Raw genomic sequence first — 25037 nt, forward strand, 5'->3', positions numbered from 1 at the left:
CTTCTATTCCTTTCTCCTTCCATTGACTTAACTGAGAATAGGCTGTGTTATCATCCATTCTAGAAACTGTCTTAAAAAATTCCCTTGATAGTACTAACACAGTAATACAAAAATGGTAAGCAAAGTCAACAGGTAAATTGACTATTCTGGCCAATGTCACTAGTGACTCAAATGGGTGGAGGAGGAAGTTACGACTCTGTTCCTTTAATAAGGACAACTGATGTCAGACTTCCCTGACATTTTATAAGCTGCCCCAGCTCATATTGGTGTCTAACTTTTTATATCTCAGAAAGATTACATTTTAAGAGTCAAGTTCCTGTGGAAAGTCAGTGCCAAACCAGCGATCAACAGCTACTGCGGCTTTCTTGATTGCCACTGCTAGAATTATGTTTCTGTTAAGTGATGTTTCAGTGTTAGTACCATGCATTGCAAAAAGCCACCAGTAATAGAATTCAAGAAATACTTGCTTAGTAGGGAACAACTACAAGAATTAAATTGGAATTGTCATTTCTTATAAACTTGCTCAATTCTTTTCTAGCTTTTCAGCTAGTGATTAAAGAAAACTATTGTGACCATGAAGGGAGAAAGCCTTCCTTCCTACCTGGTTTTCAGTGCACAAATAAGGAATTAGGAGTCAAAGATGAACAGTTCTAGGAAATGCTTATAGTCGAAGGGTGGTTCTGTCATCTATGTTAAGTTGTTTGAAGATCTTAGTGTGAAGAAATTATGAAAACAGAAAAACAGCTTTTGTTCACAAGACTAAGTCTTCATAAGCCACTGTTTTGTAATTTTGAATCCTGTCGAACAACATTCTGAAGGTTATTAAATTGAGACTTTTGTCTTTTTTTTATTTTTAGCACACTCAAGTGTATATATAAATCTCTGGAATGTTGAAGGAGTGACATTCCACAAGTGTCAGATTTTTTTTTTTCTGTTGCCCATTGTGAAGGGGAGACCAGTAGATTCAGAATGTTTGATTCTTTCTCCTATATTTGCTTTTATTTTGGAGCTCTGTTACAGAATAAAGAATTTTTTCTTTTTTTTTTGTGGCAGCATTATTGAATAGAAAAATCAGGTTCAAATTAGTTTCCTGGCAGTGATTAATGATTGATTAAACAGGCTAGCCATAATAGAAAAGCACTATTATATTATTAAATTTCTACATGGCTTAGCACTGTTATCAAAGCACTGCAACAAAAAAATAGAAGTCACAAAAATCTAGATTTAGAACCCAAAATTGTACTCTTAAATTTCAGGTGTCAAAGCTGCGTTCTAAAAATGTTTCAGGATCTAGAGACTTACAGATATCTTTGCAGATTCCGTAACAACAACAGAAACATGTTCAATGTTAGATTCTGAGGTAGCTGTTATCCTATTTGGGGGCATTCTGATGCATTTAAATTTTTCCCAGTCATTCCGTGGTGATAAAAAAGCAATCATAGCCTTGAATGAGTTACCAGTGGCTACTAGTTGGTTGGTTGTTTGAATGAATTCCATCGCACCCTTTAAATCTGGCAAAACAAACAAACAACCCCAGACATGGTTTTTGAGCTACTTTTTATTTATTTATTTTTTAATAATAAAAATATTAATATTTTTATATTCTAGAATTTTCTTTCATTAGAGACAGTATATGCTCAAGAAAAATATATGTGAAATATAACAACAAAATACATATAAACCGTAATTATCAGGCTCAGTTATGAAGACACTGTACAGAGCTGGCAATCGCCCAGCACATGTTAGAATTAACAGTGATGAAAGCGACATAATATATTCTCACTTCTTAATGTTTCAGTTGGAGAAGGAAATGGCAACCCACTCCAGTATTCTTGCCTGGAGAATCCCATGGATGGAGGAGCCTGGTGGGCTACAATCCACGGGGTTGCAAAGAGTCAGACACAACTAGCGACTTCACTCACTTCACAATGTTTCAGTAGTGGTTTGGAAACAGATAGCAACTGCATTTGTTCATCGGTATTGTAATCAGCAGTTGAAATTGAGCTCTCTTTGGGAAATTCCTGTGAATTTTCCTTACGTAAAAATTATGTAACAAATGTATTTTAAATAAAATATATAAGAAGGTAATTATATTTTAAGATATTAGTGAATATGCCCCTTTGGGGTTGAAATGTAACCTTTATTTAGATGTTGACTGATAGCTTCCGTTTATTTTAGGAAACTTTTCCCCCCATTTTTTAAAGTTTGTGTTTTGCATTGAGGTGTAGAGCCAATTAACAAACAATGTTGTGACAGTTTCAGGTGAACGACAAAGGGACCCAGCCATATATACTCACATACCATCTATCCCAAGGTTATCTGACGGCCTGGGTGGGAGGGTAGTTTGGGGGAAAACGGATGCATGTGTAAGCTACCTTTTAAAACGTGGATAAGTTTGAGAAAAAAGTCAGTACAAATGATTAATAGAAAAAGGTATTCTTAGGTTGAAGAGAGCTGAACTATAATGGAAGAGATTCATAAACTGTTGAAACAGGATCAAATATCACCTTTCTTTAACAAATGTGGAACTCTTTTTAAGGACATGTCCTTCAATGTAGAAATATGTTTATATGCTCTCAGAGACCTATTCACTATTGTTGACAGCGCTGGTTTTTGTTTCTTGGTGTATTTTCTTGGTTGTTTGTTTTTTCTTGGGCTCTTGGGCCTGAAGAAAATATTGGAAATGGATGAGTGATATGTATATTTTTTGAAAATATTGAAAAGAACATGAAGCTAATGTTGGCTTTCTTGTAACTGCATATGTTGTTTATTTACTTCCAGTTTGATTAATAAGCTGAAACCTGGGGTCATTAAGAAGATCAATAGACTGTCCACACCTATAGCAGGCTTGGTAAGTAATAAATTTTCTTCAAAACTCGATTTGTCTCTAAGAAAATGGACATAAACAGATTCTCTTATCTGGAATTATCATTGAAATCAGGTTTGGAGTCTTTTGCTCAAGAAAAGTATTTTTCGTGATTTCCTTATAGCTTTAGTTTCTCTTCTGTTTCAGTTCTTCCTGGGAAGCTTTTATTCTATTTATTTAGTTTTTTCTTTGTTTCACGTTTTGTGCCCTTGGACTTCCTATGTCCTCTTTCTTGGCCCATTTGTTCCACAGATTGCATTTGTTGAGGATCGTGTTCTTTGCAAATCTCAGCTTCCATACATTGGTTGCTAGGTGACCACAGTTTATGGAAACTGTCCAAAACTGATGCATTGTTACGTTTCAGGTGCCTTGTGCTTAGGCATTGCCCTCACTTGGCGCACAGGTCTTGGAGGGTATTTGGACCTGTCTGCCCTTTTGGTTTCCTGCCAACATCCTGTGTGGTGTTGGGTGAGTCACCATCTTCCCCTTCGTGTCAGTAATATTTTCCATAAGATAACTATTCATAATTTTCTGGATTCCTGCTAGCTTTAAATTCAGAATTTTGTGTATGAAAAATACTCTATCATTGTGTAGATTCTCTACTGGATCAAGACCCTTGAGAGGTCAATAGTAAGGTGGCTCTATCTTTGGAGATAAATAATTTATGATGACAGATGAGGGATATTTTTCAAAATTAGCAATCCCAAAGAATCAAGGCTAATGATAGGAGTCTGATTAAAAAAAATTAATTTTACAAAACACTGAAGTTTAAGACAGCTATTTACTGGAAGTAAATAATATATATGTCATCTTTGGAGTAAGTAGTCAAGTTTCTTTATAATACATTTAGGCACCTTCTGTTTGGCCATCCATGTGTTTGCAGATGTTAAAGGCATTATGGATTAAAGGTAGCAGTACTAAAATGTCTGGGTTTGCAGTTGGCTTGAGGATCTCATCAGAATTTTGACAGGAATAAGTTGGTGGCAGAGTGTATATTGTTAGAAAATATCTGTCTAGGAGACAAAGAGTTTTACAGTTCTTTTCTTTGAAAAAAATCACAAAATTGCTATTTTTTTTTTGAAATATAGGATGCAGTTGATCCTTGAGCAATGCAAGGGTTAGGAGTGCTGACATACCATGCAGTTGAAAATCTGCATGTAACTTTACTCTGCCAAAACTTAACTGCTAATAGCTTACTATTGACCAGAAGCCTTACTGATAACACAAATAGTTGATTAGCAAATAGTTTGTGTGTTATAGTATAGTATATAGTATACACTATATTCTTACAATGAAGTAAGTTGGAAAGGAAAATGTTAAAATCATAAGGAAGAGAAAAATACATTTACAGTACTATACTGTATTTATTGATACCATAAGTTTACATCATCCATTTACAAGATGGATCATCTGTCCACCAGTACATACATCAATATTATCTCACATGATACAAACCACCATGGATAGTATACATATTACTAATGCTAGACATCAAATTCAGAAGGTAATGTGAAAAAGAAATTCATATTTATTTAGATGTAGTCATGCATTGGGTTTTTCTGGTGGCTCAGTTGGTAAAGAATCTGCCTGCAATGCAGGAGACCTGGGTTCAATCCCTGGGTTGGGAAGATCCCCTGGAGAAGGGAACAGCAACCCACTCCAGTATTCTTGCCTGGAAAACCCAATGGACAGAGGAGTCTGGTGGGTTACAGTCTGTGGGATTGAAAAGAGTTGGATATGACTGAGAGATTTAACCCTTTCACAGTCATGCATTGATAACAAAAAATAGCACTATGATTGCTTTACAGTTGCCAAGCCTAAACACTAATGAATGAATCATTATACAATTTTTATTTGACATACAGTATTAGTCATATTCATGATATAGTGTTAGAAACATTGTTACATTAAAAAATCCACTTACTTGTTGTGATAGTCTGATATGCAGTTTCTCCAATCATGAGTCATTTTGTACTGTAATGTAATTCCTTGGAAGCAAAGTTATAAAACAGTAAGAAAACTAACACATAATTTTATGTTAAATACCACTCACCTTCTGCCTATGTAAGGACAGTGTCTATGTATATTTTATGCACTCTTGATATGCTTTTCTCTTTTTCTTTTGATATTTGTAGGCTACATGGTTTGTCTGAGTTTTTTCAAATTGTCAAAAATCTCCAAACAATTTTCTAATATACTGAAAAAATCCAGGTGTAAGTGGACCTGTGTAGTTCAAACCTGGGTTGTTCAAGTGTCAGCTGTCTATAAATAAAGTTCCCAGATCAGTTGGGCTAAATATTAGTTCCTTCCTTCTTACCAAGTTGTAGCTGTTCTACTTCTGTCATGACTAGGCAACTGAAAGGGTATTTTTATTGGTCTGAAGTTTGGTTAGGTAAAATACTTTAATAAATATGCATAATATTGTAATATACATATATGCATGGATTTCTTCTAGTAGTATAGGAAGTCAGAGATGTTATTTAAGGAAAAAAAGAGCTTTGATTTCTCAAGTCTTTCCAGAAAGAAAAATTGTTTAATAAGATGTTTTATATGGAAATAACTTTTATGAAATAACTTCTATGAAAATTTAAAGTATGAGTTGTATTGAAAGTACTCTTTCTTTTGAGATGGCTTGAGTTATTCTCAGATGGTTTAATGCTTAAATTTTTAAATTGTCATTTCTTGGATCAATTACATGCATTTTAAATAAAATTAACCTTTGATTCCAAACACCCCAAATATCTGGAACACTTGAATTGCGGTGGTGGTTTATTATGGTTGGCCACTAGAAGTTTTGTTACGTCTTCTGAGTCTATGATTAGATGAAAGCACCGGTGTATTTTATATTTAAATCCCAAGATCTCGCCGAGTATTTCTATTCCAAGTATGAGAAATTCTATCTAGTTTGGATTTTATCTCTAGGAACTAAAGCAAAATGTATTTCTGGTACACTTAATAGGGTAATTTCACAACTACAGGACACTGAGTATTTTTAATTGGATTTAGGAGCATAAAGAGTGACCAGAGCCTTAGAACTGAACTGAGTGCATTTGGTTTGAAGTCATTATCATGCATCATTTGACTCTTTCTCATGCTTATGTGTCAGAATGCTTTTTTCTATCACAGCTTCTTAAAGCCTCAATTTCAAGTGTGAATTACAGTCCCTGCATCTATCTAGTAGGGTTGTTATGAGGATGGGAAGGGATGATATATAGGTAGTCTGGTTTGTGAATATTCTTTTGTATCACATTCATTTTTTTAGTAAATACTTGGGTGCCTATTAGGTAAGAATTTTTCTAGTGTATAGGGATATATGTTGGCTTCCCTGGTAGCTCAGCTGGTGAAGAATCTGCCTGCAAAGTGGGAGACCTGGGTTCAATTCCTGGGTTGGGCAGCTCCCCTAGAGAACGGAATGGCTACCCACTCCAGTATTCTGGCCTGGAGAATTCCATGAACTGTATGGTCCATGGGGTTGCAGAGAGTTGGACACGACTGAGGAACTTTCACTTTCATAGAGATATATGAGAGAAACAAAGACAAAGACATTACCCCCAAAGAGCTTATGTTCTGTGTGGGAGTTGGGATTGGGCAAGTGAGTTAACAAATGAGCAAGGAAGCACCCGATAATGAACATACTGCAGAGAATTATAGTAGAGTGACACTTGCAGAACACCTATGAGCAGTTGTATCTGGACGAGGAAGCTTGACCTCTAATAATTCCTCAAAAATAGTATGTCAGCAGCCTTAGTTTTGGACTCTTATAGAAGAAAGGTATAAAATTTGAGCCAGACTCTACATACTAGTAATTTTTGTGTTCAAAATAGCTAACATAGTGACTAGTACATACAGGAGATCAACAATTCTTTTGAATGAGTGAGTGAACAAGATTTCCATTGTGAGAAGTAATAGGCTCTAGAATTAGGTCTTTCTCAAAAATAATGTATCTGGCTGCAACAGGTCTCAGGTGCATCGTGTGGGATCTTTTGTTATGGTCCGTGGACCCTCTAGTTGAGGTGCATGGGCTCCAGGGCACACGGGCTTGGTAGTTGTGGCATGCAGGCCTAGTTTCTCCGTGCATGTGGGAACTTTGTTCCCGACCAGGTATTGAGCCCACGTCCCTTGCATTGCAAAGTGGTTTCTTAACCCCTGGACCATCAAGGAAGTCCCTAGAATTGGTCTTTGATGGAATAGTGTTATAGGGTGAATTGTGTCCTCCAAAGGAAGACACAATACAGGGATACTTCATTTTATTGTGCTTTGCTTTAGTGCACTTTGCAGATACTGTGGTTTTTTTTGTTTTTTTTTTTTAAACAAATTGAAGGTATATGGCAACCCTGAATAGTACAAGTTTTATCAGCACCATTTTTTTTTTTTTTAAATATTATTTTATTAGTTGGAGGCCAATCACTTTACAACATTTCAGTGGGTTTTGTCATACATTGACATGAATCAGCCATATAGTTACACGTATTCCCCATCCCGATCCCCCCTCCCACCTCCCTCCGCACCCGACTCCTCAGGGTCCTCCCAGTGCACCAGGCCCGAGCACCTGACTCATGTATCCCACCTGGGCTGGTGGTCCGTTTCACCATAGATAATATACATGCTGTTCTTTCAAAACATCCCACCCTCACGTTCTCCCCCAGAGTTCAAAAGTCTGTTCTGTACTTCTGTGTCTCTTTTTCTGTTTTGCATATAGGGTTATCGCCACCATCTATCTAAATTCCGTATATATGTGTTAGTATACTGTAATGTTCTTTATCTTTCTGGCTTACTTCACTCTGTATAATGGGCTCCAGTTTCATCCATCTCATTAGAACTGATTCAAATGAATTCTTTTTAACGGCTGAGTAATATTCCATGGTGTATATGTACCACAGCTTCCTTATCCATTCATCTGCTGATGGGCATCTGGGTTGCTTCCATGTCCTGGCTATTATAAACAGTGCTGCAATGAACATTGGGGTGCACGTGTCTCTTTCAGATCTGGATTCCTCAGTGTGTATGCCTAGAAGTGGTATTGCTGGGTCATATGGCAGTTCTATTTCCAGTTTTTTAAGAAATCTCCACACTGTTTTCCATAGTGGCTGTACTAGTTTGCATTCCCACCAACAGTGTAAGAGGGTTCCCTTTTCTCCACACCCTCTCCAGCATTTATTGCTTGTAGACTTTTGGATAGCAGCCATCCTGACTGGCGTGTAATGGTACCTCATTGTGGTTTTGATTTGCATTTCTCTGATGATGAGTGATGTTGAGCATCTTTTCATGTGTTTGTTAGCCATCTGTATGTCTTCTTTGGAGAAATGTCTGTTTAGTTCTTTGGCCCATTTTTTGATTGGGTCGTTTATTTTTCTGGAATTGAGCTTCAGGAGTTGCTTGTATATTTTTGAGATTAATCCTTTGTCTGTTTCCTCATTTGTTATTATTTTCTCCCAATCTGAGGGCTGTCTTTTCACCTTACTTATAGTTTCCTTTGTTGTGCAAAAGCTTTTAATTTTCATTAGGTCCCATTTGTTTATTTTTGCTTTTATTTCCAATATTCTGGGAGGTGGGTCATAGAAGATCTTGCTGTGATTTATGTCGGAGAGTGTTTTGCCTATGTTCTCCTCTAGGAGTTTTATAGTTTCTGGTCTTACATTTAGATCTTTAATCCATTTTGAGTTTATTTTTGTGTATGGTGTTAGAAAGTGTTCTGGTTTCATTCTTTTACAAGTGGTTGACCAGTTTTCCCAGCACCACTTGTTAAAGAGATTGTCTTTTTTCCATTGTATATCCTTGCCTCCTTTGTCAAAGATGAGGTGTCCATAGGTTCGTGGATTTATCTCTGGGCTTTCTATTCTATTCCATTGATCTATATTTCTGTCTTTGTGCCAGTACCATACTGTCTTGATGACTGTGGCTTTGTAGTAGAGTCTGAAGTCAGGCAGGTTGATTCCTCCAGTTCCATTCTTCTTTCTCAAGATTACTTTGGCTATTCGAGGTTTTTTGTATTTCCATACAAATTGTGAAATTATTTGTTCTAGTTCTGTGAAAAATACCGTTGGTAACTTGATAGGGATTGCATTGAATCTATAGATTGCTTTGGGTAGAATAGCCATTTTGATAATATTGATTCTTCCAATCCATGAGCACGGTATGTTTCTCCATCTGTTTGTGTCCTCTTTGATTTCTTTCATCAGTGTTTTATAGTTTTCTATGTATAGGTCTTTTGTTTCTTTAGGTAGATATACTCCTAAGTATTTATTCTTTTTGTTGCAATGGTGAATGGTATTGTTTCCTTAATTCCTCTTTCTGTTTTTTCATTGTTAGTGTATAGGAATGCAAGGGATTTCTGTGTGTTAATTTTATATCCTGCAACTTTACTATATTCATTGATTAGCTCTAGTAATTTTCTGGAAGAGTCTTTAGGGTTTTCTATGTAGAGGATCATGTCATCTGCAAACAGCGAGAGTTTCACTTCTTCTTTTCCTATCTGGATTCCTTTTATGTCTTTTTCTGCTCTGATTTCAGCACCATTTTTTAACAGCATTTGTTCACCCCATGTTTCTGGGTCTTGTTTGGGTAATTGTTACAGTATTTCAAAGTTATTCGTTATTATTATATTTGTTCTGGTGATCTGTGACCTGTGATCTCTGATGTTACTTCTATGACTCTCTGAAGGCCCAAATGATGGGTAGCATGCTTTAGCAATATGACATTTGTTAATTAAGGTATGTAGGCTGTTTTATTAGACTTATTGCTATTGCACACTTAATAGACTACAATAGACTACATAAACATAACTTTTGTATGCACTGGGAAACAGAACAATTCATGTAACTTGCTTTATTGTGGTGGTCTGGAACCTGACCCACAATATCTCTGAGGTATGTTTATATATTGAAGTCCTAAGCTGCAGTACCTCAGAATGTGACCTGATTTTAGAATAGAGTTGTTAGGTGGAGTATGGGAACAGAGGCCATAGTGAAGTAGGGTAGGCATTACCCTAACCTAATGTGACTGGCGTCCCTAAGTGAAGATGACCTTATGCAGGCAGATACATACAGGAAGAAACCATGTGACAGCTGAGGATTGGAGTGAAGGAGAGCAGAGAGGGCCAGCAAACCACCAGAAGCTGCAAGAGGCAAGAAGGATTCTCCCACAGGTTTCATGGGATCCTGTCTTTGTGAATACCTCGATTTTCCCCTTCTAGGCTCCAGAACTGTGAGACAGTAAATCTCTTTTTTTGAAGCCACTCGGTTTGTGGTACTTCGTTATGACTGTCTTAGGAAACTAATACCGATAGATAAATGTTTTAGTCAATACTTGTTTTTTTAAAAAAATTTTATTTTGATATCTTTATTTTTTAAGAAACATTTGAGATTCAGAGGAAGTTGCTAGAAAAGCAGTGCAGGAAAGTCCTCCATGCCTTTCAGCCCGTTTCCCCCATGGTGACATCTTGTGTAAGTGGTATAATATTGAAATGAGGAATTCACACTGATACATTCCAAGACTTTAATCAGATTCACCAGTTTTATATGTAGCTAATGCTTCTTTTAGTAACTAAGAGCAGAGATGCTTTCAAGCGAAGTGAGATGAAGAGTGTTTTATTTTAAGGATTTTCCAAAGGACTCTTATTAATCTAGTGCTCAGGCATAACCATGGGCAGCTGCATTCCACGTGATGACTTTTTACTGTCCCTTTTCTGACAGAAAATGGCATCCCTTAGTTGCATTTCCTAAGAGAAGAATCTGAATGGATCGGATTACGTTTTGTTCTCTTTTCATTGGAGTAGAGTTGACTTACACCCTTGGTGAGTTTCAGGTGTAGAGCAGAGTGAATCAGTGATACTCTTTTTCCTGCTATAGGTTGTTACAGAGTATTGAGTGGAGCTCCCCTTGCTGCACAGTAGATCCTTATTCCTTTTCTGTTACATAGCAGTGTTGTATATTTCTCAGGCTCATAGTTTATCCCTTCCCCTCACATTTTGCCTTCGGTAACCTTAAGTTAGAGATCTGTGAGTCAACAATTACCTTTTCTTTCCTGGCTGCAGATATCATGGGTTAGTGGGCGACTGGTAGATGTGTTCCTTGAGTGAGAGAGTGGTCTTGGCTATCTAGGCTGTGGTCAGGAGTGTTCATTTCCTTTGGTTTTCTCAGTTCAGATGTAGGGGTTGAGGTGATTTCTATAAGTGAGGTTTGTGTGGGGTAGATACCAAGTTAAGTCAAATACAGAAATAATTATGCAATTTCTATGTAAGGGTTTGTTAAGTTGTGTGAGTATAGTGTTGAAGCCCCCTCTTTCCATGACTTCTTTTACTCTCCTTTCTTCATCTATGACTTTTATCCGTTTCATGGTCCACTGCTGTATGTATTTAGCTATGAAGCTAAGGCAATGGATTTATTCATGGCAGATGGACCTGTGTGAAACACATGGAATATCTCCTGAGTAAGATAACAGAGAGAGATGTTAAGATGATTTAGAAATATATTGAATACTTTGCTTAAAACAGTCATATGATTAGATGATTTTTTTTTTTCTTGAGGAAGGCAGTAATTATATTCTCATAGATCTTCTAGAGATACGGCTTTTCTTGCTTGACTGAGTTTTGTAAAGAAATACATTTCCCCCTATCATTTAAATTCTCTTTGTTCTTTACAAAACCATGCTAAAAATTCTAACCCCAGAGTTTCAACCTTCCAAAAAGTTAGCTGGTGTTAAATGTGGGTGTGTTCAAATCATTGAAACTCAAAACAAAAACTTTGAGAATTAAAAAACTCCACCTCAAAACAAAGCCCTGAAAAACAGGCCAGATATTCTGACAGTGAAAAGAGCCATTGAACCAGAATAATATTTTACTATGGGTTGCATTCATGTGCATGAAATACAGTATGTGTAGAGAACATCAAGCAAGTTGTTAACCATAAGACTTATAGTCATCTTGGACCCCTAATGGTTTGTTCGTATTTTCTAAAGCAAGGTTTCTCAGCCTTGGCACTATAACATTTGGGGCTGGGCAATTCTCTGTTGTGGGCATCTGTCCTGTGCATTGTAGGATGTTGAGCAGCGTCACTGTGCCCTCCACCCCCCAATTATGACAATTAAAAATGACTCTTGACATTGCCAGTAACCCCTACAGGGTAAATTTATCCAGGTTGAGAACCACTGAGCTAAAGAATCAAGAAAGTAAACTCTACGCTTTTTACATGGGCTAGCTTGCTGGCTGAATGTCGATTGAATTGATCTCACACTTGCCATTTCAGTTGAGGTTTCCCTTTGAGAGCAATGGTATCCTAGAAAATTCTACTATGAATCATTTGTTTGTTTGAATGTTTCTGTCCATCAGTGGACATAGTAGAGAAATGCTCAGTATATCTAGGCTTGCATGAAAAATATGGGCTCAGTTTGAACATCTTTGCTCTAAAGGGTTATTCTTTCAGGTTCCTTGAAGAGTAGGAATGTGTAAGGTTGACAGTTGAGGCTGGGGAAAATTGTCTGCTCATTTAGGAACCATAGAATACAGCAAATGAGCAAAGATGCCAGCTAGCTTAAGCTATTAGATGTGTCATTTTCTCCTGCCTTCATAATGGTTATTTCAAGAAATAAGACATATCTATGGGTCTGTTCTTGCCACCATTTATTGGAAAGTTATTAGTGGTCCTTGTTCTTATACCTGCGTAACATTAGTTCTGATTCATTCATCTTCACTCACCTGTGCCTGGGTGTCAGCACGGTAGTACAGCCTAGTCTATGCTAAAGTCACTATTGAAACATCTAGTTATTCTCTTCCAGCTATAATATAAAATTCACCTGAGGAATCAGCTATAAAATTTAAATATTCTTATCCAGGTTTTATCATGTACTATTCTAAAAACTACTCTCAAGCAATGATTTCTATATTTATCCCATTTAAAATAATTTTTAGTAAAATAAGCCCAAGAATTGGGAGAGAGGAGGCTTGTGAGACTGAGTCTGTGAGCTCTTTCTACAAATAAGACCAAAATGTGAGACCTCGAGACAGAGTATTTTCAGGAGAAAAAAGCTTTCTTCTGTTTCCTTTCTTTTTACAAGTTGAAATAATGTAAAAAGTACAAATATAATTACTATGTCCATTTCAAGTGTGGTACTTTTCTGGGTAAGAGGGAGGAATACATTCTGTATGGTTGAAGAGATAGTACTCAAGGAGTATTAGAATGTGACTTGGATGAGTAGCCAGTATAAATATATACTTTGCTTGAAAGGTGGTTGTTGAGGGTTACTCTGTACTAGGTCAAACCCAATTTGCATCTCAGGGGGAATATCTCCCTAGTTGGTAACAAGGACCATTGGTGAAAATATTTGGATGTTGATAAATGCAAAACACAGATGACAGGCTGCAGCCTGGGAAGAGAGGGGAAGATGGTGTGAAAGTGAATGTCGCTCAGTCATGTCCAACTCTTTCCGACCCCGTGGACTGTAGCTTGCCAGACTCCTCTGTCCATAGAATTCTCCAGGCCAGAGTACTGGAGTGGGTAGCTGTTCCTTTCTCCAGGCGACATTCCCAACCCGGGGATTGAACCCAGGTCTCCTGAGATGCAGGTGGATTCTTTACCATCTGAGCCACCAGGGAAGCCAGTTTAAAATAGCCATCTTCTGGTAATATCAGTAATGTCTGTTTTATGGTCTTGAATTTTATTTGCTGATTTTGTAGATTTGTTGAAGGAAATCTTCCACCTAGTGAATTTGGGAAAGACTTCCACCAAGCAAATTCTTTCTGATTCACTCATCCTTGCCAATTTGATTATTTAGCCAATAAGAGCAGCATTTATGCTGAGCTAATTCTAATTGCCACAATCCCCATTTTTAAATGGATAAGGGTAAATAAGAGGGTCCCCTGTAACCCTAAGTCTTTCCTCCACTCTTAGTTTTTACACAGATGATAAATAACAAAGGCTAGATGTTTCTATGAATTGCCATTCTTGCCTATTACTGTACTGGAACAACTGTATATATGTTGGATCAGACCTTGGGGTTTTATTGAGTTAAAAGATTTTTTACTTTCATTTCCTAATAGAGACAGTGAAGGTTAAACTATATCAATAAACCTGACTAAAACTGCTCAGTTGTAGTCTCATGATTAATCTACTTTAAAAATATGTTTTTATTTCAAAGGGAAGTTGAACTGCTGTTCCAAGCTGTGTGATTATGTCTCAAACACCAGTATTTAAACTGTTCTTATTTTACTAGCATGCCAGCCTCACTATTTTCTTTAAAAACAAAACACCAATAACACAAACATAAAGTATACCATAATGTTACCATTTTTATTTTACTGTTACACTTGTATAAGAAATCAGCATAAATGTTAGCTATTTACTGAAAATAAGATCACTTTGTGCCTTTAAAATGATATTTTCTGTGGTTGTATTTTAATGTAAATATTTTTTTCTAATGTATCCTTTACTGGAATTTCTCTGGATCACCATTGGTATTTTGAAATGGTTTGAGGTTATCCAATTATCAGGTCTGAGGAAACAAACTGTATTGGATGTCTTCAAGGTAACAAATATTAGATATTAAATATCCAAATGCCTTGGGGATTCCTGGGTGGCACAAGCATCTCCCTGCAGTGAAGGAGACTTGGGTTCGATCCCTGGATCAGGAAGATTCACCTGGAGAAGGGAATGGCTGCCCACTCCAGTATTCTTGCCTGGAGAATCCCATGGACAGAGGAGCCTGGAGAGCTACAGCCCATGCGGTTGCAAAGAGTCAGACACAACTAAGAGACTAACACTTTCACGTTTTTCACTTTTTATCCAGATGCCTTAATACCTCCATGTAAATGGCATGTAATTAAGTCAGTGATGATTTTGAGTTAGTTAGAAAGTATTTTTAGGATATTTCCTTAAGGTTCCCTGACACCCTACTTCTCTCCAACTCCTAGTTGAAGATAAATGTCACCAAGAGTAGAAACTTTGAAACTTAGTGTCAACATTGAAGTTGGTTACCATGCCCTCATAATGATGCAGCTCCATAAGTCAGGAAACTCCGGTTTTCTTTCTAGCCATAATCTCTTAGTCATGGCATTGGCACGAGTTTAGGAACCCTTCCCTAGAGTTCCAAAACTTTCTTGTTTTTAAATCTAAGATGAACATTTATGTGCCAACTTTCAGCCTTGAGGGCAACCTTTTTCAAAACATTAATGAATTAGAATTCCTAAAGCAACACTGTAATTAACTTGTAGAGTTAAAAAAAAAATTGATTCAGAGTAAGATTATGTCATATGTGACAGTTTTATTCAGATACAAAACACTTCGAACATTTCTCTTTAGGCACCTTTTAAACATAGACATTGGAATGGGAAGAGCAGTTGACAATAAGAACTGGCACCCAGGTGTAAGACTGCTGTCAGGGCATTGGTTACTTGATGGGGTTTAGGTTCATGACTATCCCTGCTTTCCTAAAAGTACTTACTGAACACCTACTCTGTGCCAGCACTATTCTAGGAGCTTGAGACACAGCTACAAATATTCCCTAGCAACAGCATAGAAAAGATGAATGAAGGGATGGTTTGTGATTATTTAGCAAGAAGGAAGATCATCACTAGAAGCCATCCTTGGGCACCATAAACAAATGTTCTAAAGCAACAGGTCACTGAATTGGTCCCATGGGAGGAGGTCCAGGAGACTCACTAGAGGTCATGAAATAGCCCATGATGGGTTTTGTTTGACCACCACAGTTTCTGCTTGTTTTAAAAATTTAAACCAACATCTGCATACCTTCAGATTTTAGATAAAATCCTCAGTCTCTGGTTTTTCAATGAATCTGGTAACAGGAGGCTTGCATTTCCCCAAGGCAACCTTTATATGGAGTATCCTGTAGACAGGATAAGAGTCTCTGGTTTCCTTCTTCTCCTTTGGCATCTCCTTGACATTATGCCTATTTTACTCATTTATATTTTGCTTATTCATATTACCATCCTTTTCCTTTCAGATATCTCTCTTAATTCCTGCAATGTGTCTGTTGTTGTGGCCTCGGTAGAGTTGATGGAAAAATAGACAAGATAATGATGTCTGTAGGCAAAATCTTAAATAGTTGAGAAAAAATGCTCAATTTTAAGGACCAGGATGTAAATCCATGTAAACTTGGACAGAGGTTTCTGGCAGCTTGCCTTGGAGCTTATACTTGCCCTATTTTTTAAAAAAATGTGGGATGAAAACATGGGAAATTCATTTAGTCTAGTTTATAGATGTTGGAGCAATAAGACATAGATCATGTACTGGGTATCAAAATCTAAAACTAAAACAATTCAGATGGGTCTCAGTCTTCAAAAGGATATTTTATCAGGAATACGTTTCAACTATTTTAGTTGAAAAAAATCAATCATAAATCCAGTGATTTTATTTTATCTACAAATAGAATCATGCATTTTATGCTTTTATCCATGACACCTCACTAATCATGTCACATGATTTTCAATTCAGATTCTTTGTATCCACCTCATTTTAATTCTAAATTAGACTAGCCTCCTGATCTATTAAAATTCACAGATCATCTTCCTGTGAACTGTGATGTCATTATCAACTGGCTGTTGCCTTTGTATTGGGTTGGCCAGAAAGTTTGTTCCAGTCTTTCTGTAAGATTGTTTGGAAAAGCCTGAATGAACTTCTTGGCCAATATGTGATCTCAGTTTCGTTCCTGTTGTTCAGTCACTAAGTCGTGTCTGACTCTTTTGTGACCCTGTGGACTCTAACCTGCCAGACTCCTCTGTCCATGGAGTTCTTTAGGCAAGAATACTGGAGTGGATTGCCATTTCCTTCTCCAGGGGATCTTCATTGAACTCCCATGATCTCAGTTAGCTGACAGTATACTATAGATGCCACAATACAAAGTAGCCATGGCCTGTAGCGAGAGAAATTGGATAATTTCTCTTTATTCACTTATCACTTCCTCAGTGCTAGAAACTGTGCCTACTTCCTAACTCCATCCTCACAGTCAGTCTGTTATCCTCATTTTACCAGATGACCGTTATTAATGACCTTTCAAGTGATGGCCTCTGGTCATAATTAGCCACTCTTGGAGTCTTGTTTTGAGTTGCAGATGCTTCATGCTGAGAAGGGAGGACATAGCACACAGGAACCTATCTTTAAGAAGGCATGGTAGTTGTAGGCAGACTGGCTCCCAAAGGTGTTCACAGCCTAGTCCATTGCATCTGTGAATACACTGCAAGGCGAGGGGGAATTAGGGTTAAATTGGGATTGCAAGAGAGGAGCCCGGATTAGCCGTGGGTGGGGGAGCAGTGTAGTCACCAGGATCCTTTAAGTGGAATGTGGAGTGAGAACCAGATAGATGGTCATGGAAGAGAGTCTTAGCCCTTGATTTTAGTCCAGTGAGACTGATTCTGAGTTTCTGGTCTCTGCTATTGTTAAATCATAGAGTTGTCTTGTCATAAGCATTAAATTATGGTAATTTGCCACAGCATTAGTGGGAACTTAATACAGTGGTTAAGAGCATGGATTTAAGTTGAACCACTTGGTTTGAATCTCAACTGTACCACTTACCGGATGACCTAGGCAAGTCACATACCTCTTAAGCGTCAGTTTCACCATGTGTGAAATGGGAACAATAAGACATTGTAAGCTTCTTTTCATGAGTTGAGGTTATTGGGGAAATAAGCTATTAGGGAAGGGCCAGTTGGGATAATAAGAGAACTGAAAAATGTCATGTGAGGGACCAGAGATGTTGAGGAAACCAGGGATATTTAATAAGAAGATGTGAGTTGGGGGGACCATGTGGAGTGTATGAGGCAGGAAAGCTCAAGGGCTCTTGTGGGGGAGAAATATGGTAAGATGAGATTTATAATGCATTATGTGGGCAGAGTTAGGATCAATATTTTACAATTACAGCAAGGAAGTCTTTGGGCTTTTTCGACATAGAAATGACTAAAAGTGAGTCAGCCTAATAAAGCAGGGAGTCCCTGAGGCTGGAGAATCTTAAACAAGGGCTAATGATCCAGACACATCACCTGTAAGAGGGTCCCTGAAGCAGGTGGGGGCCGCTGCAGTGAAGGAATACCAATTCCCCAGCAACCTCTGAAGTGTTCCTGTGTAGTTTTTCTCAATTAAATGTGCTTTATTGATTTATACAATCTATGTTTTAGTGTCATTATGACAGGGTTCTGTAAGCAATTACTTGTTTTGCTTGAAACGTACAACATGGATAACTTGGGGACAGAAGTGTTTTCTTCTGTTCCTGTTTTGTCCCTCTTCCCTCCACCTCGGGCAGCTACCAGTCTGTTCTCTGACAGAACTTTTTTTTTTTTTTTTTTTTTTTTTAGTAAATCTAAATGTCTTTATTTTTTTATTTGAAGGATACTTGCTTTACAGAATTGTGTTGGTTTCTGCCGAACATAAGCATGAATCAGCCATAGGTGTATATATATATGTCTCCTCCCTCTTGAGCCTCCCTCCACCTTCCTCCCCATCCCACCCCTCGAGGTTGTTACAGAGCCCTGGTTTGAGTTCGCTGAGCCATACAGCCAATTCCCATTGGCTATCTATTTTACATGTGGTAATGTAAGTTTCCATGTTATTCTCTCCATACATCCCACCCTCTTCTTCCTCCCCTCCCACCCCATGTCCATAAGTCTGTTCTCTATTTCTGTGTCTCCATTGCTGCCCTGCAAATAATTTCATCAGTACCATCTTTCTAGATTCCATACATATGTGTTAGTATATGTTATTTGTTTTTCTCTTTCTGACTTCCTTCATTCTGTATAATGGGCTTTAGGTTCATCCACCTCCTTAGAACTGACTCAACTGTGTTTCTTTTTATAACTGAGGCATATTCCATTGTGTATACATACCAGCTTCTTTATCCATTCATCTGTAGATGAACCTCTAGGTTTTTTCCATGTTCTATTGTAAATAGTGCTGCAGTGAACATTGAGATACATGTGTCTTTTTCAATTTTGGTTTCCTCAGGGTACATGCCTAGGAGTGGGATTGCTGGGTCACATGGTGGTTTTATTCTTACTTTTAAGGAATCTCCATCCTCTCTTCCATAGTGGCTGTATCAATTTGCCTTCCCATCAACAGTGCAAGAGGGTTCCCTTTTCTCCACACCCTCTCCAGCATTTTTTGTTTGTAGACTTTTTGATGATGGCCTTTCTGACCATTGTGAGTTGATATCTCATTGTAGTTTTGATTTGCATTTTTCTAATAATGAATGATGTTGAGCATCTTTTCATGTTTGTTATCCATCTGCATGTGTTCTTTGGAGAAATGTCTGTTTAGGTCTGTATGCGAAAGAACAAATTAGCCAAAATGGCATGGTCAGGCTCTCTTGCTCTTGCCCCACGTTTTGTAAATAATTTTGTAGATAGTTGTGTAGCAGCTGAGATCACTTATAGCACTGCATATGTGTGTCACGAGGTACTTGCTTGGCCACGGGCTGCTGTTGGTTGTCTTACCTACCCTAGGTTCTGCGAACAGTGGCACAGTGTGAGTAGCGAGACAGTTGGTGCTGTGAGGAGCATGAACAGTAATGCAAGGTCTTTTTCTCACTTTTTAAGTCTTTTTTTTTTTTTTTCCTCTGGTATTGACTTGTATGAACTGCAGGCAGAACTTCTTAAGCATCCATGTCAACATTTTTTTTTTTTTATGTAGTAGGTAAGTCTTAGAATTACTTCATTTTTGTTGTAAAGTTTAGTTTGGATAATATGCAGGACTGTATCTTAATTCATGCTGCAGTTTGATAAAGCCTATTATTGCTCCTGTGTAGCTAATCATACCCTGAGTAGATTAAGGATTTCAATAACTAACTTTTTACTGAAGCACTCAGCCCTCTCTTCCTCTAACCTGGTGCAGCCCTAACTTAGCATCTCTTAGTTCTGTCTCTCTCAGTTCTGCCAAGCAGTGCTGGAACAAAATCCATTCACCAAGCTGCTGACATAGTTCTCATAAATCATCTCCTGGGCCTTCAGTGTCCCTCGGCAGTTCCTGTTAAGCATTCCTGGTTGGGTCCTGTTTTCACATGTGACAAAACAGCTGCTCTCCTTGTCCTCAGTTCCTTTCTTATCAGCAAATGACTGAGCCTTTTTCACTGTAGAGAAGTAAAGACCCAAGGAGAACTTAAAGACCAGCTGCTTACTTTCTTTACAAATAAGTATGGAAGCTGGATCTCTGTGTATTTACCTACGTGTTAGAGACATAAATTGTAGGTGCGCTACTTCACCGCTTACATTTATTAACAAAGCCATAAACTAGAGGATGAGTTTTCCATAACAATTTAAAAAAGCTTGGGCCAGCTGATCGAAATTTTGACTAAACTACTTTCTTAATGGAAATCATACTTAAAATGCAAATTTGGACATACTGTTGTCACTGTGATTCTTGGGAGTTGCTTTAAAATAATTTTGATTGTGATTAGGGTATCATAAAAATGGAATTCAGGCACTTTGGTGGCAGTCTAATGGTGATCTCTATAATCACTAGGTGATTCGTGTCCACACTAAGGAAAAACTCTGTTTTAGATCATATTTGGAAATTGCTTCCTTGTTATTTGCCAGAAAACTTGTCTACAAAGACTCTAACCACCTGGAGGAGTATCTTAGAATATGGAATCTGATTCAGAGCTGGGGTGGAGATACAGCATTTCTGCATTTCTAGCAGGTTCCCAAGTGATGCCAAGGCTTATGGTTTGTGGACCTCATGTTGAGTATCTACAGTCTAGGTCAGCTCTTCTTCAATTTGTTGGTGCCTCAGCATCACTTGACTTCCCTGGTGCCTCAGACAGTAAAGACTCTGCCTGCAATGCGAGAACTGGGTTCGATCCCTGGGTTGGGACGATCCCCTGGAGAAGGAAATGGCAACCCACTCCAGTATTCTTGCCTGGAGAATGCCATGGACAGAGGAGCCTGTTGGGTTACAGTTCATAGGGTCACAAAGAGTCAGACACAACTGTAGGCGACTTAACACAGCATAACTCGAGGGATTACTTTCTGCCTGCCTCTCTGGTGATTCTGACGTGACTGATAGGAGACTTATTCTAAAGCATAGACTTTAGAATTAATACATTTCAATTTCCAGCAATGGTTACAACTTCTTCTTGGCACATACCTGATAACATTCTTGCATTGTTAACAAGTGCCAGAAATTAACAAGCTGATTCTAAAGTTCAGATATAAATGCTAATATACCTTTTTATTTTATTTTTATATTTTTATTGTAGCATAGTTGGTTTATAACATTGCCTTAGTTTCAGGCGTACAGCAAAGTGAATCAGTTAATACATATACACGTATCCACATTTTTTTAGATTGTTTTCTCATATAGGCCATTGCAGAGTATTGGGTAGAGTTTGCAGAAGCACCTTTTACACCATGATTTATGGTGGTGAAATTCCCATAACATAAAATTTGTCATTTTAACGTGACCAAGTCAGTGGTATTTAGTACATTCACAGTGTTGTGCAACCACCAAAACTTTCCATTACTCTCTTACTTTGTAATTGTTTTTTCTCCATTTCACCCTCCCTCCTCTCTACCCCCAGAAACCAATAGTCTGCATTCTATCTCTGTTCTGTTTTGGCTCTATCAATTCTGGATACCTGGTATAAATGGACCATGTGATCTTTGGGAGTCTAGCTTCTTTGGTTTATTTAGTGCAGTATTCTGGAGGTTCACTCACTCTCTAGTATGTGTAAGTACTTTATTTTTTTTTTTTAATGTCTGAATAATCCACTGTGTGGATGTATCACAATGGGTTTATCCATCTATCTGTTAATTGACGGTTTAGCTTGTTTCCACCTTTTGACTGTTGTGACTACTGCTGCTATCAATGTGTATGTACATATACTGTACTTGTTTGAAAATCAGTTCTTTAGGGTATGTACCTAGGGAGAAATGATCTTTTAATGGGGAGGAGTGTGAGTGAGGAGTGGAGGTATGGGATGAAGAGGAAGACAGTAAAATAACAAAATATTGACTGATAAGAACTTGCTAAAATATGATTAATTTAACTCTGGGCTCCTGCCATGCTCCCCAAGCTGCCATTATTTCTGATAAAAGAACATGGGAACCTACTTAGATGACATGAGAATATGCTACTGGATAAATGCTTTTGGAAAATGGGATGAAAGGCTCTAAGGGGAAGTGTTACAAAGTCCTATGTTACCTTTGGATCTGCTGTTAGAAAATTTATGTTGGCCTCATGTTACTTTCCCATAACTCTCTTTTCAGGATTTATAATGGAGTTAGAGAGGAATTTGATCTCCTTTGATTTGATCTGATCTATAGACTCTATAGAAGTGGGTAACTGTGTTCATGTTTAAGCCATGAACATGCTGGAAGGAAGTAGAACCTGGTCCTACATTTGGGTCCAGGAGAAAAGGCATGAGACCTGCTTTTCTCTCTCATCTCCCTTCAGAAACAGAGCAATGGAGGGTCCTAAATTGGAGGGTTGAGGAATGGTAGCTTTGGGAGGGCTGATGGGAAACAAATCAAAGATAAGACTATCTGCTGGCACCGAGAAGGGGAGATTTTGGATGATTCTTGCTCTGTAGTAAATGGCTAATCTTCAGTTCAGTTCAGTCACTCAGTCGTGTAGGACTCTTTGCAACCCCATGGACTGCAGCACGCCAGGCTTCCCTGTCCATCACCAACTCCTGGAGTTTACTCAAACTCTAGTCCGTTGAGTCAGTGATGCTATCCAACCATCTCATCCTCAGTTGTCCCCTTCTCCTCCTGTCTTCAGTCTTTCCCAGCATCAGGGTCTTTTCAAATGAGTCAGTTCTCTGCATCAGGCTAATCTTCAGTTTCACTTATTTACTCCTTAAACTCCTGGAGTTTATGTTGACTGAGGATTCTTCATTTGATGGTCAAAGTCTTTGGATAGTTTCATTCTTGCCTTGTTGAAACTATTCATAGCTCCATATGACTATATGACTCTTTCATCTTGAAACTCTCTCTTTCTTTTTTTAGCTGCATTGCATGTGGGGTCTTAGTTCCCTGACCAAGGATTGAACCCATGCCCCTTGCAGTGGAAGCACAGAATTTTAACCACTGGATGGCTAGGGAAGTCCTTTCTTCCCTTCTTTTCCATGATGCTGTTTATTTCTACTTTTCCTCTGATTTCTCTGATTGCTATTTTTCTTTTCCTTTTTTTAAACTGTTTTAAAAATATTGGTGTCTGACTGTGAATCCTTCATTTGCTTTGCTTTTCCTGAGATGGCTCATTCATATCCTTAATTTCAGCTACTACTAATGTGTGCTTGATTTCCCCAAGCCATGTTTTAAGCTCAAAACTTCCCATGACCTCCAAACCGAATTTACTATTAGCTGGGAGTTTTGATATGGGTATCTCAAACTCACCATCTTTAAAACAGTTTATCTTTCTAAGGCCTTCTCTTCCTGATTATAGTAAAATGTGAGATAGAAAGTGAGAGCAGAATGGTAAACATGAGTGGCCACAGGAATTGCTGGTTTTGAGAATTATCAGGCTCTTTATGTTACAAATCATGATTTTTTTTTTTCAGAAAAATTGAGAAATCAATTTCAGCAAAGATCAAATTCAGAACACTGGTGGGAAAATAAGGTAATCTAAAAATGAAGCCGAGAGAGAGTGTGGCTGTTAAATCCTTTAAGATCTTAGGAAGATCCTACATGGAGCCTTGGAAATCTGTCCAGTCTAGCAGCTGGACTTCTAAGAAGCTTAAGGGGTGGTGTCCCTTAGTCATCTCGACAGACCAAGGTAGAAAAGGGCTTGTCTTGTAAGGATTTGTGGTTGTGCGCTTTTGACTAATGGAGCGAAGTCCAATAAGATTCACAGAAGACATATAGTATTTTTGACGGAATTGTATTTGCAGGAACTTTACAAACTTAGAAAGGGACAATGGGCTACAAAATACAGGGACCTTTGGTCCCCCAAACTTCTATAGTCAGGGGGCAGACTGAGAAAGTTCTGTCTGCAAACATGAGCTACTTTCCAAGGAAAGGGAAAGATAATTTTTAAGGTAGAATGAAGTGTCCAGAGAGTGAAGCAAAAAAACCATGAAGGAAATAATCCATGACCTTGAATTCCAAGTAAGGACTGCCAACCTGTGCTTTGCAGGATTTCAGAATTTCTGTGGATCCGTGTGCCTTTCATTTTGGCACACATTGAACTAGAGAGTTTACTGGTTATCCTACACCTGTCCCACCATTGTGTGTTGGGTGTATGGGCAGTAACTTTGTTGCTTTAGTTTCCTGGCATTCAAGTTGAAAGAACTGTATTCAAGGGCTGTTTTGAAGGAACCACACTTGAGGAGCCTCCTTCATACCTGGATCTGATTTGTATGATGAGATTCTGGACTCTGAGGTCACCTTATCAAAGGATGAGACTTTTTAGGTCCTTGAGAGGGAGTTGGTGTATTTGCATGTGAGAGGAACATGAATCTTGGGGCCAGAACGTGAGCTATGTTATCAAATCCACAAGATGGTCTCTGGTGATTCTCACCACCTGCTATTGATGTCCTTGTATAGTCCTTCCTACCTTGAATAGGGCTGACCTATGTAACCTAGACAGCACATTAAAAAGCAGAGACATTACTTTGCCGACAAAGGTCTATCTAGTCTAAGCTATGGTTTTTCCAGTGGTCATGTATAGATGTGAGAGTTGGACCATAAAGAAAGCTGAGCACTGAAGAATTGATGCTTTTAAACTGTAGTGTTGGAGAAGACTCTTGAGAGTCCCTTGGACTGCAGGGAGATCCAACCAGTCCAAGGAGATCCAACCAGTCCATCCTAAAGGAAATCAGTCCTGAATATTCATTGGAAGGACTGATGCTGAAGCTGAAACTCCAATACTTTGGCTACCCAATGCAAAGAACTGACTCATTGGAAAAGATCCCGATGCTGGGAAAGCCTGAAGGCAGGAAGAGATGGGGACGACGAGGATGAGATGGTTGGATAGCATCACTGACTTGATGGACATGAGTTTGAGCAAGCTGCAAGAGTTGGTAATGGACAGGGAAGCCTGGTGTGTTGCAGTCCATGGGGTCACAAAGAGTTGGAATTGACTGAGCAACTGAATTGAATTGATGTAACCTGCTCTGAAGGATAAGAAGTTCGGTCATGAAAACCTGCAGCTTCCATCTTGATTTCTCTGGGATCACTCAGTCAAGCAGCTCTATGGAGCTTTCCATTTGGTTAAGAGCTGAGGCTCCCTGCCAACAG

At 38.3% G+C, this 25037-nt stretch overlaps 1 protein-coding gene across 5 annotated transcripts in view; it reads left to right on the forward strand.

Annotated features, from left to right (window-relative positions):
• Positions 1-25037, forward strand: part of LMO7 (LIM domain 7) — a 213336-nt gene that overhangs the window by 83910 nt on the left and 104389 nt on the right. For all 5 annotated transcript variants that reach the window (XM_065902117.1, XM_065902118.1, XM_065902119.1 and 2 more), the window contains exon 3: positions 2782-2851. In XM_065902117.1, coding sequence (XP_065758189.1) covers positions 2782-2851 — 70 coding nt within the window. The remainder of the gene's footprint in view (positions 1-2781; positions 2852-25037) is intronic.

Source organism: Muntiacus reevesi, chromosome 11 (genome assembly GCF_963930625.1).
Source record: "Muntiacus reevesi chromosome 11, mMunRee1.1, whole genome shotgun sequence".
Taxonomy (NCBI): Eukaryota; Metazoa; Chordata; class Mammalia; order Artiodactyla; family Cervidae; genus Muntiacus; species Muntiacus reevesi.